Genomic DNA, 15,084 nt, shown 5'->3' with positions numbered 1-15,084 from the left:
CGGTTACAGTAATTAGCACATCTTGCCTGGCTACAGAAATCATTTTTAGTCCATCAGGAGATGAAACTGGTGATAAAACCAGAACAGTGCTGGCTGATTTGAACATCGAAACAATCAATACGTTCATTGTTCAGTGTCATTGTTTGGCAACTGCTGAGTGTGAATCACAATGGACGCAATTCCATACGGAATAGAGGGGAAAGTTCCAGAGCAACCCTTTGCTCCCTCTTTTAATTCTACCTTGATTTTAATCTACCTTGATTGTAGAGTTAAGTTTGGTGGGCAGAATGTCCCTGCCAAGGACAGCAAATTCCAATTCTGTCCATCAGGAACAGCTCTTTCCCCTCTGTATATTCCCCTCCAACCTGGAACCAACCCCTGCTCCCACCAAGACTAATAAATACAAAAAAACCATTTGGGAATTCCTGCCCAACTACGAACCAAACGATTTGGCTGCTGAGAATCAGAACACAACGTTGGAAACACTTTTTAAAACACAAGAAGAAAGCAATTTCCACTGGGAATCAGATCCTGCAGGAAGACAAAGGTCTGGCCATTGGGGCTGGCTCTGGGATTTGAGCAGTGCGTTTCCCTGGGAATGTCTCCACACGGATTTTGGATGCAGCCTCTCCCACTGCCGTGGCCGGCTGTGCTGGGGACACAACGCTGTGCACTGAGCTCAGCCTCGGGGAGGAAGGAGAAACTTCTACAGAGCTGTGGGGCCGAGCTGCTGCTGAGAGCTTTGGGGAGCTCTCTCCGGCTCCCCAAATGGGGATACCTGGAACTGCTGTGACATGGAAGGGGCTCAAGCAGTGGGGCAATGAAGGACGCTGCTCATCCCTAAGGCATGCACAGACTGTGCCCCGCGACCTAAACAGTAACCTAGCCTGCCAGAGGTTTGGTTTGGGTGGTTTGGTTTGGGTTGTTTTTCCCTCTGACCGAGGACACATCTCTCATTCTCATCTGGAACTGATTCAGGGTGCTGAGGACTGCGCTGTCAAAATCTCCCCCCAGCAGCCCTGATCATTCTGTGCAGCAAACAAAAGAGACACAGATTTTATCAGCTCTGATATCAGCGATGGCAGAGCCCAATTGTCTCCGCAGAGCCCTTGCGCAATGCAGCGGGACGGGAGCGGAGCGGAGCCGCAAGGGCCTGACCCGGCCCTAAAGAGCAGAGTGGAGTCAGGGACACAACGCGGCCGTGCCACCCCGAAGGTCCCGGCACCGGCACCGTGGGGCTGCAGCTGCCTGGGTCACTCCGAAAGAAGCCACCCATCAGATAAAGCCCTTTTAATAACCCGGACTGGACTGATGCTTTATCCTACGTAGCTGCGGGTGGGATCATCAGTGAAATGACAACCGCACCAAAACCTAGAGGTTTGGCTCTGTGACCTCTTCAAAACACAACATACCTGCTCCTCCTGGCAAAACAAAGCTGCTTCCTGCCCCTGCCTGAGGATGTGCGTCCTCAGGGCTCAGCTCCCAGCCCCTCGGGAGCCTCTGTCCAGAGCCATTCCTGACCAGGCGAAGGGACCTGCACGCCCAGAGCTGCCTCCAGCCCTGGGTATCTCCCACGGGGGGTGAACGACTGTCTCAGGCAGCCCAGCCTGCCTCGGGAATACAGCAGGACAGCGGGAATGCTCAGGGAGTCCCGCTCACCCACGGCTGCAGGAGGCAGCTGGCCCCGGGGAGTGACAGGCTCTTGATGGCAGCAGCACGTGGAGCATCTTCATGTGACATCCACAGGTGGGGCGGAGGGGAAAACAGTTTTTATCCGTTGCTATGGAGTCATGATTAGCTTGTGTGTCTTCAGAGCCTGCCGAGGAGAAATGAAGGCTATTTTCTTATATAGATGTCATGAAATCAATCCTGGCAGAATTTCGGGAGTCAAAGGCTAAGCAGGTTTGCCTGAGTGCCTCCTGTCACTTGATACACAAATAAATCTAGCCAGGGGACCTGAAACAAGTGTCACTTGTCAGCCAGAGCTGGTCACAAAAATGACTTTTTAGTCTCTTTTGGAGCTGTTTATGCACACAGCAACATCACAAACGTGTGTTCAATAAAACACAGCAATTATCTTCACCGAAAATGAGCCTTAGAAAATGAAGCAAAAAACCACCCTTATTGCAAAGGGTGACTTCAGAAGAAACTTTTCCCTTATTCTCTCCAAACGCTAAAAGCAAACCTGATGTTCTTCTTTTAAAATGTGTCTGCCTCTAGGTCTTTGGCACAGGTTCGCCGCTGGGAGGGCCGGCAATCTATTTAATGACTGCATTGACGTCAATAGCATAACTGAAATACTTACTAAGATGCATGAGTCCAACTTTCGGGGGGTGTGTTCGAGGCAGGCAGGCGCAACACGCGGAACGGACTCCAGCGGGAATGAACTCCCCCCGGAGAGCCGGGAAGAGTCTCGGGATGGCCCCGTGCAGGCTGGAGCTGCATCAGCCCCAATCTAAAAATCGCTTTGAAACGCTCTTTTAACCTGACAAGCAGCAAGAATCGCTTCAGCACTCACCAGCCCTCGTTTAGTCGCGTCATTAAGCTCATTATCTACCTGATTTCTTACACGGTTTTGTTTAGTTCCTGAATAATCTGCCTCGTGCTAGCACTGCATCCTTTTAAAATCGTATCTGTAGGTGCTAACAAGCCTCCATTTGTGCACGCAGCCAGTTACTCTGAGCTCAGCTGCTCAGGAACACGCGCTTCCTCTGAACTCCTGTAAAAGCCCAAAGCACCACAAACACTTGACTTTTACAATCGCTCTCCAAATCAAAAGGTCAAATCTTCAGCCAAACTCCCAGCAAAGAAACAGAATTTCAAAATGAATCCTCTACTCTGTGTGCACGTGCCAGGCAGAGGAGGATGGTGCAAGAGCAGCAGCTCTGTGCTAATTACCCGGGACTTAGAGATATTTGTAACCCAGAGCTCACTTGGATGCACAAGGCTCCTTAACTCCTACAAAAAGTTGGGGCTCTCAGTAGCACAAGCATTATCCAGTCTTTGTTTATGCTTTATACAAAGGTTCGTGCAGGAGTCTGTGTACATCCTACACCCACAGGAATAATGAAAGAGTACGAGTTTGGAGGTCGTGTAAAGGCATGTGAGAGGTGCAGACAAACGTGCCGAGGTACAGGAAAGCAGAGCTAAGGCACAAGCAAGAAAAACACCGATCCTTCCCTCCCATCCCCAGAGAGGAATTTGAACAAAGCTTTAATCCCGTGAGCCCTGAAACGCTGTGGGTGAATATCCCAAAGGGCTACACCCCCCAAACCTGGGGCTGCAATAAAATATTGCAGGCAGATCAGCGATATTTTATCATTAATTGTGAGGAGAACTGTCATTACTGAGTGCTGAGAGTATCCAAGGGGCTCCTGAGAAGAGTGTCTGCAAACCCCCTACAGCCTGGGAAGAACCTGGTGCTGTTTGATCCATAACTCTGTGCTTTGCTCCTGTCACCACTGGTGACATTAAATGTGGCAGTGGATCAAACAGGAATGGGAAAACACTGTCCCTCCCAGGATTGATGGTGTGGCACATGGGCCAAACAGACTGGGAAAAGTTTGTACTAAATTTGTGGAAGAACGTGAAGCTTCGACTGATGGTGGCAGCCAGCAAAAGGCGATTTAATTCAGAGGGAATAAGGGTCACTGAAGAGAATAAATATGGAAGAAGGAACAAAACCAAGCAGGAAAAGCCAGAATTGTTGCTGGTTAAAGATGTTATTGGTTGAATCATTGGGTAGGAACTGCAGACATTTCGCTGGGGCCAGGGGAGGGGAGAGCTGGATGGAGAAGGGAAGGCGCGGATGGATTCCTGAGCCCAAGGTGGCACAAAGGTCACCCAAAGTAACTGTGGCAGAGGCCACACTCAGCAGAAACAAAGGGAAACAGCAGAAAGAAACATCAGGAGAAAGAACCGTCAGGGACACTGTGTGACACTGTGTCCCTCATTGTTTCTGTAACCCAGACGGGGCTGAGCAGCACCGCTCCTGCCCCGGCCCTGCACAGCTGCTGGGGATGCCACACGCCACGTAGGAACCCCACAGCATTCCCATCATCCTGCCCAGCTGTGGCCTCACCAGATAATTAGGGATTGCTGGACTTCTGCTATGGCTTTGTATTTCCACGTGATGGTTTCTCAGTTAATTCATAAAAGCAATTTTGTGCGTTCCTGTGAGCTGCAGTTATAACAAAATAACAGGAAAAATCTGCCAGATTTACTTCAGCTGATACCAAGGACAAAACACAGGATGTTCAATCCATATTCCCCTTCCTTCTCTGGCTGTGCTTGCAAGGTTAAGAAAGCTCTGAAATTCACGGTGACACCAGCAGTGCCTTTCAAAGCCCTTTGTCCCAGGAAAAACCCGGCCAGAAGTTTTCCTACTTTGAAGAAAATGAAAGCAAAAAAGAATTCCCTCATTTCACCACAGCTCATTTATTTCACCACGGGCCTGGGTCCTTTGTGATGCAACACCAGCAATAAATTTGGCTGTTGCTGCTTGGAAAATCCTGGAATATTCCAGCTGGACTAAACAGCTGGCATGTATTCCTTGCAGTGCAAATGCTGGATATAATTTGCCTCCCTCCGGGGTAATTTTATTAATGCAGGCTTGTTTGCTTTAAACCATGGGTTCTGTACTTCTCAGAACAGGATATAAATCACCCCACTAATGACAAATCAAAGGAGACATCCATGAGATGCTCACAGTGATGTCAATGAATTGTGGTAAAGCCATGAATCAATGGGTGACACTGGAGGGTTAAAATCAAATTCCAAGCTTCAACAAATCTAGAGAATCTAAACCCAGTTCATTCCAAACACAGTCTTTCATCTAGAGAGATGTGAGGCAGCCTAGTCCCAATCAAAACACGACTGCTTCCTTCTGCAAAACCTTCAGGAAAAACACTCTGCATCCTCTCAGCCACTGGCACAGAACCGCAAGGGTTCTGATAGGAAAATCTCTCCTTCCGTCCATAATTTCCAAAGCAGAAGCCACCAAGGATAAAAAAAAAAGGTGCAAACACTGAAAAAAAATTCCTTAAAAATCTCTGTTCTTGCTGCATTTACATGGAAACTTCCTTAGAAAGTCAAGGGTTGTGATTTTTTTCTGCTGCCTGGAAAGGAGTTACAGAGTGTGACAGTGGCTGTGAAGAGACAGAGGAAGGCAATCACCTGAATTTAACCAAGGATCCCAGGATTTTCTACCAATAATGCCAATATTGGCTGGTTTGACGTACGAAATAACATCATTCTTATTAATCTCAAAAATGCATCTCCTTCCTACCCACAAAGTGTCACGATTTACTTAAATTGTAATGATCCAACTCACTTCTTAAAATTTTATTTGAAGGTTTCACTTAAAAGCAGCTAAGATTTGTGGTTAAAAACCCATTTACTTGAGGGGCTACAAATCCAACTTCTCCATGGTAACACAAAACTTGCTCTACAATTTTATGTGTCAAACACTTCATTCCAAAAGGAATTTTCATGTATTCCCAGCATTAGAAGCTTGGATCAGCTAAGAAGTACCAAGTGTTCTACAGCTCACGTTGGAAATACTGTAGAAAAATATCCCTGAAGTGTTAAAAAGTTGAGAGCAATTTTTTCCACGGAAAGTGTTAAGAAAATGAACCTAAAAATTCCTGGAAGGGCATTCTCTCCTCATTATTAGATTCTCTGACTTACATAAACAGATCTGTGGAAAGCCTAGGAAATTTTCCATGATTTTTTTTTTTCACACAGGCACAAATTCAAAGCCTTGCTAGACCCAACTTTAATTCAGGTGATGAGCTGCATTCCTGCTGGCTCTGACAGCAAGACAAGGAGTTTAAGATTGTGTTGTCCAGTTTTGTTTTTGCATCAGAGGTTTCCACCTCCCATTAACAATTTTGGAGGAACCGAATCGGGAAGTGTCCAGGACTCTGTGTGTCCCTTGAGAGCAAATAACACACAGCAGGAAAGGAAATGATAGCTATCCAGGCTTCACACGCTGTAAAAATTAAGCTTTATTAGTCCCTCCAAGCATGTAATTATTGGAGAGGCCGAGATTAAACCTTACAAATGGGCACTGCTCCAAATCTTATCTCCTTCTTTCTGGAGCAACCTTTGGATTAGTGCAAATAGGGCCAGCTCTGATCCTGAGAGGGGTTCTACAGACCCTCAGCTTGGCTCAACCCAGCTGTTAAAATGAATAAACCTGTCCTAAGTAATCAGCTTCTACTGCTCACCCTCATCCTTCCCCCTGCCCGAGCAGCCCTCCCAGTGCTGCCCACCCCACCTTGCCATGACACCCCCTTCCCAGCAGGAAGCCAAGGAAGTCTCACCCAGGAAAGGTTTGAGTACACAGATTACATGGAAACAAACTGAAATAAACAGAATAAAAAAAAGATCCAGCTGTGTCTGAGCCTGTTCAAGGCTCGTAGGCTGGGGCTTGTCCAGGCCTGTGCACACAGGGACTCACAAGAACAGCAGCCACTGTGGCCATGACTATCAAACCAAAATCATGTTCATCTCCTGTGCTAATATACCAGTAGAAACCCCAAACCAAACAATTAAAATAACAATATTTGGAGCCTGATAGTTCTCTCCTATTGGTTTTGCAGGAGGAACCCAGAATTGCACCGGGGAGGGGGCAGAGAAGCAGCTGTGAGCAGAACTGTGCAATGAATGTTGTGTGCATTTGGCCTGGCAGCCGATTCCCAAATCCCACACGTACCTTGCAGATTCACTCTGGAGACAGGGGGCTGACTCGTGGCTGGAGATCTCCTAAAAGGGATAAAGAATACTCTGTCAATAGGTAGGATTTCATCCTTCCAAACCCTGCCAGCTCCCTCAGTTAAAAATCCTTTTTCATTCTCCCAGAGAAACCCAAACACTTCACAATGATTTGTTGAGCAGTATTGATCGATGTGTTAGGAAGAGCCAGAGATGGCTGTTCCCTGCCTGTCCCATGAGCTGGAAATGAGGAGAAATGTGCCACCATCCCATGCTGCCTTTGCAACGTTCTGCTCAAAATCTGCCAGAAGGCAGCAAGGGCCAGGCTCTGGTGGCTCCCCCATGGTCAAGGCCTTTTCTCACAAAGCTTTTCCCTACAGAGTCTGGAATGGACCCTGAAGTGATGTCAAACTGCTGCAAGGCAGTGCCACAGGTAAGGTCAGAAATGTGTCTTTATATCTCCCAGTTAACACTGGAATTGCTCCTGAAGCGAGGAAGAAGATGCTGCAGTCACTGTTGTTTAGCTCCGAAACAGCTGAAGGACACTTTTTGGACTCTGAGCAACAATTTCAGCAGCAATTCCTGGATTTTGGAGGGGCCAAAACCTATTTGAAAAAATTGGTTCAAGTCAAGCCAACAGGGTCTGACTGGAAAAAGGTGCAGATCCTCTCCATATGTCAACACAGTTCCCTGTGAGACTTGCCAAACAAAACTGTTAATTTTTCAAGCTGAAACCATCATCAGAGACTTATTTTTTAAAGGAGTTTAAAAGAGTTGACACCAAAATCAAGATACTTCAGTTTGGACTGACTGCAGTACTTCAGGCTGACCAAAAATGAAACTTTGGGCTTCTGCTTCCCTAAGAAGTTTCAGATCCATTTTAACTGAAGCCAGATTTCCCCTCACTCTCCCCTCGCCAACCTCCTTCCTAACCCCAAATTTTGGAGTCAGCCACTGAACTGCAACATCCATTATTCGCCAGCTCTCCTTTGAAGCTTGAATCAAAGCAGGCAGAGCGGCTCAATTGTGCTGCAATTGTAGCTCCGGGGGGTTCTTCAGAAGTGTTCTGGGAAGGCCTCGCTGCCCAGGTGAGGTCTGCGTGAAAGGAGTGCAATTCCAGCCCTGCTTCCAGCCCTCCGTCCCGACTCCCGCCCCAGCGGGCTCCACAGCCGGCTCCCAGCAGGAGCCTCCCTGCGATTCAAAGGCTGTGCTGGCAGGATGTGCAGGACCCAGGTTCTCTGAAGGGTTCAGCACAGGGCACACACGTTGGGTGCTGAATTCCCTGCAAATGTGCCCCGACCTGCCTCTGCCGAGCCTTTTTTGAAAAGCCAGATCTTGAAATCTCTAAAAAACAGAAACTCCCCGACAGGGACACCACGCCACGGCTGCAGCACTCCCAGAACCGAGGGATCCATGCTCCAGGGATCTCCAAACCCTGAGCTGCACAGACATGACTTTGGGGGGGTGGGGAGGGATGAGCTGCTGTTCTCTAGGGTATTTCCCGCTCCACAGCCGGCATCGCTCCCACCATCCTCAAATCCATGTCCTGGCCCTGCCCATCCTGTTTTCCAGGCAGCCAGGGAGCAGGATTGGAGATGTGGATTTTGACAGCACTGTCCCTTCTCAGCCACCACTGTGCTCCAGTGGATAAGGCTCCCGCTGCCCGCTCCTTCCCTCCTGCCGCAGGGGATTACAAGGAGCAGGCTCCGGATGCTTTCTGACCGCGTCCTGGGCTGCAATTGCCAAACTCGGGCACTCCAAACCCATTAATCATCCTCTCCTCTTTTCCAATCAGGAAACTGCCTCAAGAACCCTGACGTTAAAGTCCAAAAAATATGACTGCCAGTTGTTTTCTTTTCCTCCAGGCCTTAACATTCATATTTTCCAGCAAATATGTGGGACAGCATCCTCTTTTTCCTTGCTTGGGCCAGGAGGGGTGGAAGAGGAAAAAAGAGTGGAGAGGAGGGGTTAAAGAAAAGCTGAGATTCTCATGGTCCCCAGAGCAGAAGTTGAAGTCAGATATCACATATCATGAGACAGATGATAAAATCATGAGCTGGCAGCATGGCTGTAACCCAGCAGAGCTCTTTGGAAACTGTGCAGGAAGTTCCGCGGCACCTGGAAGCACATTCCGCCACGGACTGGGATGTTTGCCATAGGATGGTTTAAAAATTTAATGACTTTTACTTTGGCCGGGCAAACAACTTTATACCTCAATCAAATCTGGGAATGTTTTCCAAAGAACACTGTAAGATGCCTTTGTGTCCTACAGGTTACGCCCTCACTTCCTTCTGGCCCTGTCCAGTTTCAGATTCCTCATTAGGAACTGCCAAAATGACCGAGCTGTCCAAAAAAGCAAAGCCTAAAAAAAAGGAATATTTAAGCCATCTGGTTTTTCACTAACCTCCATCTTGGAATGTAGCAGTTCCTTCCCATCAAAATTTGCCAATGGGAATCAACAGGAGGAAAACTTCACTCCTGGATAAAATGCTGGGCTTTATGTAAAATAAAGATGGTGAGCTGGTGGTGGGCACCAGGTGATGCCACTCACACCTGCACCTCATCCTGCCCTTCTGGAGCCAGCGGGACGCTTGGTGCGAGCAGCGCCTGCCGGTCCCAGGGTGGGATCAGTGGGATGGGTGGGTGCACACCAGATCTCGCCAGGAATGAATGATGTTGGTTTGAGGCAAAACAGCTCTCCTGGGGCAAAGCAGGCCAGAGGATGACGATGACTGGCTCAGTATAAATAGCCAAAGGAAAGCGGTGGTTCCGGACAAAGGCATAAAAAGGAGTTTGTTTGGTTTCTCCTGTTCAGCAGGTAGAAAAAACAACATCCTCCTCCCGAGTGCATCACCTTCCTCATTCAGAGCAATCAGTGTCAAAGGAAGTGATGTGGGATTCAGTTCTCGGGTCACCCCCCTCAGAGCTGAGCTCCAGGATGCTGCTGCCAGTCCTGCTGGGAAATCCTTGTCCCCAGAGCCTCACGCTTGGGATGCCCCCTGCCTTGGCATCTGCCCTTTGGCCCTGAAAACTCACATGAGATAAGCTCAGTTGGGTAGAGCCTGGTGCTGATAACACCAAGGTTGCGCGTTTCATCCCTGAATGGGCCATTCAGTTAAGAGCTGGACTAGATTCTGCTGGATCCCTTCCAACTTGGACAATTCTGGGATTATTATTGCTCTGGGAAGCAGTGGTGGAAATGCAGGGCAGGACCATAGCTTGAACAGAGATGATGCCTCTGCTCGGAGCTGGGCACCTGTGGAACGCCTGGGACAGCCAAGGTGGCAACGTGATGAAGATCACAGAATTGTTTAGGTTGGCAGAGATCACCAAGTCCAATCCAACACTGCCCAGGCCACCACTGCCCCATGTCCCCAAGTGCCACATTCACACGGCTTTTAAATCCCGCCAGGGATGGGGACTCTACCCCTGCCCTGGGCAGCTGTGCCAGGGCTGGACAGCCCTTTCAAGGAAGAAACTCTTACTGATATTCAAATAAACCACCTCTGGTGCAACCTGGGGCCTTCTCCTCTCATCCTGTCCCTGTTTCCTGGGAGCAGAGTCCAACTCCCTACTGGCTGCCCCCTCCTGTTAGGGAATTGTGCAGAGCCACAAGGTCCCCCCTGAGCCTCTTTTCTCCAGGCTGAGCCCCTTTCCCAGCTCCCTCAGCTGCTCCTCGTGCTCCAGACCCTTCCCCAGATCCATCCCCTTCTTACTCTCCAACCCCTCAATATTTCTTTTGTGGCACAGGGCCCCAAACTGCCCCCATGATTCGCAGCAGACATCACACAAGCCAAAACACATCGCTCGCTCCTCAGGGAGGACCAGAGGGCTGAGGGGACAAGGGGAGGAGGGGATGAAGGGATGAGGTGACAAGGGGATGAAGGGATGGGGGGGACAAAGCGATGAGGGGACGAGGGGACGAAGGGCCGAGGGGACGGACGCCATGAGGGGAGAGGAGATGGCGCCCCCTGGCGTCCCGCGCGAACGCGGCGGAGCCGTGAGGCCATGGCGGAGCTTGAGGCACCGCAGCCGCGGCCCCCCGGCCCCCGCCGCCCCTGCTCAGCCCCCGCCGGCTCCTCTCGTGAACGAAAGGAGCTTAAAAAGCCAGGCTTACTTGTTGGAGGTGCCGTGTAAATTGGTGAGGAGTGTGAAGTTGTTCCTCACGCTTCTTAGGCTGGCCAACACCTGAGGGAAACAAAACCGCAGGCATCAACCTTCTCCACGTAAGTGCTTTATAAAAACTATTTTAGAGGCCAATATGCCACCAACTCACCTGGGCGAAAGGTGTGACAATCAGGTCGTCACCATGCCTAAGGAAAAACGGAGAAAATGTATAAATTTCTGCATAAATTTACCTTCAAACAGCGAAATTCACCTCAGGGAAGGAGCGGTGTCCTTAAGGGGTTTTCCTCATGAATGAACCCATGCAGCGTTTAGTTAACACCACATAAAAACTTGTTCCTAATGGAACGGTCACCGTCTATATCCAAAACAACCGGCGGGAGCGAGCGTTAGGACTGGGAACGCCAAGCAATAAAAGCCAGGAAATTCAGAAGTTAAGGCTCACGCTTGCACCGCGGCGGAAAAAAACCAACCGTAGTGGTGCGGGGAAAGGTCACCTTTGAATTTCCTGGCTTTTGTTGATCTCTGTCGCAGTCTTTAATCTTGTTCAGACACCGGGTTTTGTCTGGCTGTTTTCATCATGGAAGATTTGAGCAGAAGTTCTGAGCAAAATACACCACTGCCAGCAATAAGAGGGATTTTTTTTTTTTTTTCTGGTATTATATACGGTACTTGTGCGTGTACGGAAAATCCTTTATGATTCACCTAACTGAGAGATGGCAGAGGATAGAATCATCGAATGGTTGGGGTTGGAAGGGAGCTTAAACCCCATCCAGTCCTACCCCCTGCCATGGGCTACCTTCCACTGTCCCAGGCTGCTCCAAGTCCCAATGTCCAGCCTGGCCTTGGGCACTGCCAGGGATCCAGGGGCAGCCCCAGCTGCTCTGGGCACCCTGTGCCAGGGCCTCACCTCCCTCTCAGCCAAGAATTCCTTCCCAATATCCCAACTATCCATCTGGCAGTGGGAAGCCATTCCCCCTTGTCCTGTCCCTCCACTCCTTGTCCCCAGTCCCTCTCCAGCTCTTTTGGAGCCCCTTTAGGCACTCTTAGGAGCAATGTTGTAGACAATTCTATTATTGATCCCATAATCAATAACAGGATTCACTAAGTGGGGGCAGCAGAGTCGGCTCCTGGCTGCCACAGGACCCTTTGGAGAGGTGTCCTGCAAAGAGGAATTGTCCCTGCTGTGCTGCCACAGAGCTCACCCCCTTGTCCTGCCTCGGGTATCAGTGCTATTAAGTCCACAACTTAATTAAAATTGTCTCCACACTGATGGAGACTCTCTCCCAAGTGCTAACAGAGCCTCGATGCCCACAGTGGATGGACACTTGTGCAGAGAGCCATGAATTTGGGGGAAATTATGGGATTCCCCCGCCCCTGCACACTGCCGGGAATCGTTACAACCCACCGTTTACACCAAACACTATTTGCATAATTTGAAGTGGTTCCTTCAATAAATATTTACTCCATTTTAACTCACAGCAGGGATATTTTCTTGCCAAATTCTCATGGATCTGGCTAATATTCAGATTTCCATTCCGTGACAAAACTTTCACAACGGTTCAACTTCTTTTTATGAGCACTTTTTTTATCGCTTAATGGCCACTTTGAAACTTTAAATTGTGCCTTTCAAAATAAAGAGCTGGGAATCCAGGACTCTCTGTGGGCACTGATCCTCTCGAGCTCAGCCATCTGTCTCGGCTCGTTTTCCACTCAGTTCTAGGGAACAGTCCCCAAAACAGGATGGAGTAACAGCAATCCTGTAAATAACAGTACAGCACAACTTCTCTATTATCCCAGGATACGGCTTTGAAAGCTCTTTTGCTAAATTCTGGAGAAAACAGGAATATTTGAAGGATGGGAGAGGATGTTGGATCAGCACCTGTTTTGTGCATTCCAGCTACGAAATGTGTGTGTACCACCCATAAGCTCTTCCTAACAGAGCTCTAAGGATGAGAGCAGCACGGAAAGCTCTTAGTGAGTGTAAAATGTGAGCTGAATTGATGCTTACTGTTCACTGGGGAGGGAGGAGTTCCTGGACATGGTCTTTGGTGAGAGGTCATAGTCGCTGTCGGATCTGTACAGGAACGACTCCCGGCGCTGGCTGTGGCCCGGGAACGTCGTGTGCAGGACGAGTCCCGACGAGGAGCTGGCCTGCGGGTCCAGCGGGCTGCGCCCTGGGGACGGGCCATTTTCCACATCGAAGCTGCGAAAGGAACACAGATGAGTGTCACACGTCTGCCACAAGAGGGCTATCAGGGCATGTGTCACCTCAGCGCGGCTCACACCGTGTCACCACCGGCCTGCGGTCACCGCCTGCGGTCACCGGAGCCGCCCGCTGGCACGTCTCTCTTGTGTGCAAGCAGGACTCTGCGGGACCGTAAACATTTACCCGGAGGCTCCTGTCCTCACTGCCTCCTCACGCTGCCTTCAGCATGAATTTCTCCCGGCTCAGCACAGCTCTCAGCATGACCACACAGCAGCTGAAGAGGGCAGGGTTAGATGAGACATGACGGAGAAATTCTTCCCTGTGAGGGTGGGCAGGCCCTGGCACAGGGTGCCCAGAGCAGCTGGGGCTGCCCCTGGATCCCTGGAAGTGCCCAAGGCCAGGCTGGACATTGGGGCTTGGAGCAGCCTGGGACAGTGGGAAATGTCCCTGGAATGGGATGGGCTTTAAGGTCCCTCCCAACCCAAACCATTCCAGGATTCCATGCTTTTAAACACCCCACTCCACCCTCAAGGCCGTTTGCACAAGCCCTGAGGTTCAATTTGCCAAACCTCACTCCAAGCCTTACAAGCACAACAGGGACTAAAGACACCACAAAGTGACACCACCCTCCAGCCCAGCCCTGGAGCCAAGCCTTTGAAATCCTGCAAGATGGGCGAGCACTTGGCAGCTGTGGGAGCTGGATGCCCAAATCGTGTTTTAGCCATTCAAGGTATCAGTTCAGTGAATTTTAAACAGCTGGGCTGCAAAATGAAGGGCTGTTTAAAAACCAAAAAAAAAAAAAGCACTAAACTTTCTGTCCTTTTCCATTTTACACCCACTTCCTTGTGGTTTCATAACTTGGCTGCTGCAACCTGTGGCTGAAGTCACCCTGGCCACTCTAGCAAGTGACACCCCTCGTAAACGCTGCAAATGAGCAGGCGGCCTCCTTTGCCTGGGCATTTGGGCCTGATAGAAACACCAGCTGTGTGAGCGTGGCCCAGCGAAGCCAAGTGAGGTACGGCCACGCTCAGGAGGAATTTCCTTGCCTTTGGAAGTCAGGCTTTGTCTCCTTGCAGTAGGAGCTGAGTGCTTGCTCCAGTGCCTCTTGCCATGCCCGATGCCGTTCCACCAGGACACCAGGCTTTGGTCCCTGCCATGCCTTTCTCCATCCCTCCACCCTTTAATCCAGAAGATTCCCTGAGCACAGTTGCAGGGAAGACCCCAGCTCTCCCTGCTCTCCCTCCTCTGCAGAGTGCTTTAACCGTGGCAGGAAGAGCACATAAAGTATTAATCCCTGAACTTGCCTGAATCCTGCAAGTTTTCCACATTTCTACAGCACTGAGATGAGCTGGACACATCCAGGCTGCCTCAGTGAGACGCCTGGCACAGCCAATGCCCAGCTGGGAATACTGTGGCTGCTGCAGCTCCTGGCTGCCTGCTTCCCGTGCTCCCTGTTCCAGCACCTGGAACGCTGCCGTACGGATCACGTGTTTAATCCAACTGAAAAGTGCTTTTATTCCTTTCCTTAAGTTCAATGTGCAGCCACGCCAGCGTTCCTCAGGCTCTTTTTCCTCGGCCTTGATCCAGCACTCAGCCACCCATGTGCTCAGCCAGAAGTTAACAGATAATTCCCCAAAAAGTGACAGATACCAGAGTTTGGAGTTACCTCTGCCAGGAGTATTCCATGTGAACAGGCACTCCCGCAGGTAGAGCCTGTGAGCAAGATCCTCAAAATCCAGGAATAACTCTGCTGCCATGGCTTTTTAATAGTTACAAGAAGTGGAATATGGGAAACTATTCCCCTTGGATGATCCAACGTTAGGAAAATGTGACCTGAGATACACAGAGCAAGAGCTTAACCTTGTGTTTGTCACCAGTTGCTCTTGGTGCACAACACCCACCTGGAACTGTGTTCTGATGCCAAAAATATCCCCCAAACAAACATTTGCTGGAATTGGTAAGAATTGCAATTGGATTCTAAAGTTGCCCTCTCAGACCTGCATTTCCCGCTCTTTTTTATTTTTTTTATTGGA

General features: G+C 49.7%; 1 protein-coding gene across 3 annotated transcripts in view; it reads right to left on the bottom strand.

The window, feature by feature from the left end:
• Window positions 1-15,084, bottom strand: part of PDE4B (phosphodiesterase 4B) — a gene marked incomplete at its 5' end in the record, with an annotated part of 152,043 nt that overhangs the window by 45,493 nt on the left and 91,466 nt on the right. For 2 of the 3 annotated variants that reach the window (XM_082286910.1, XM_082286911.1), the window contains 4 exons: window positions 6,719-6,768; window positions 10,835-10,905; window positions 10,994-11,030; window positions 12,854-13,048. In XM_082286910.1, coding sequence (XP_082143036.1) covers window positions 6,719-6,768; window positions 10,835-10,905; window positions 10,994-11,030; window positions 12,854-13,048 — 353 coding nt within the window. Of the gene's footprint in view, window positions 1-1,412; window positions 1,813-6,718; window positions 6,769-10,834; window positions 10,906-10,993; window positions 11,031-12,853; window positions 13,049-15,084 lie in introns of those variants that run through there. The other variant, XM_082286912.1, reaches the window with a different exon arrangement.

The sequence above is a fragment of the Coloeus monedula genome, assembly GCF_965178545.1.
Source record: "Coloeus monedula genome assembly, chromosome: 9".
In the NCBI taxonomy this organism is placed as follows: Eukaryota; Metazoa; Chordata; class Aves; order Passeriformes; family Corvidae; genus Coloeus; species Coloeus monedula.
This window is presented reverse-complemented; position numbering and strand designations above follow the sequence as displayed.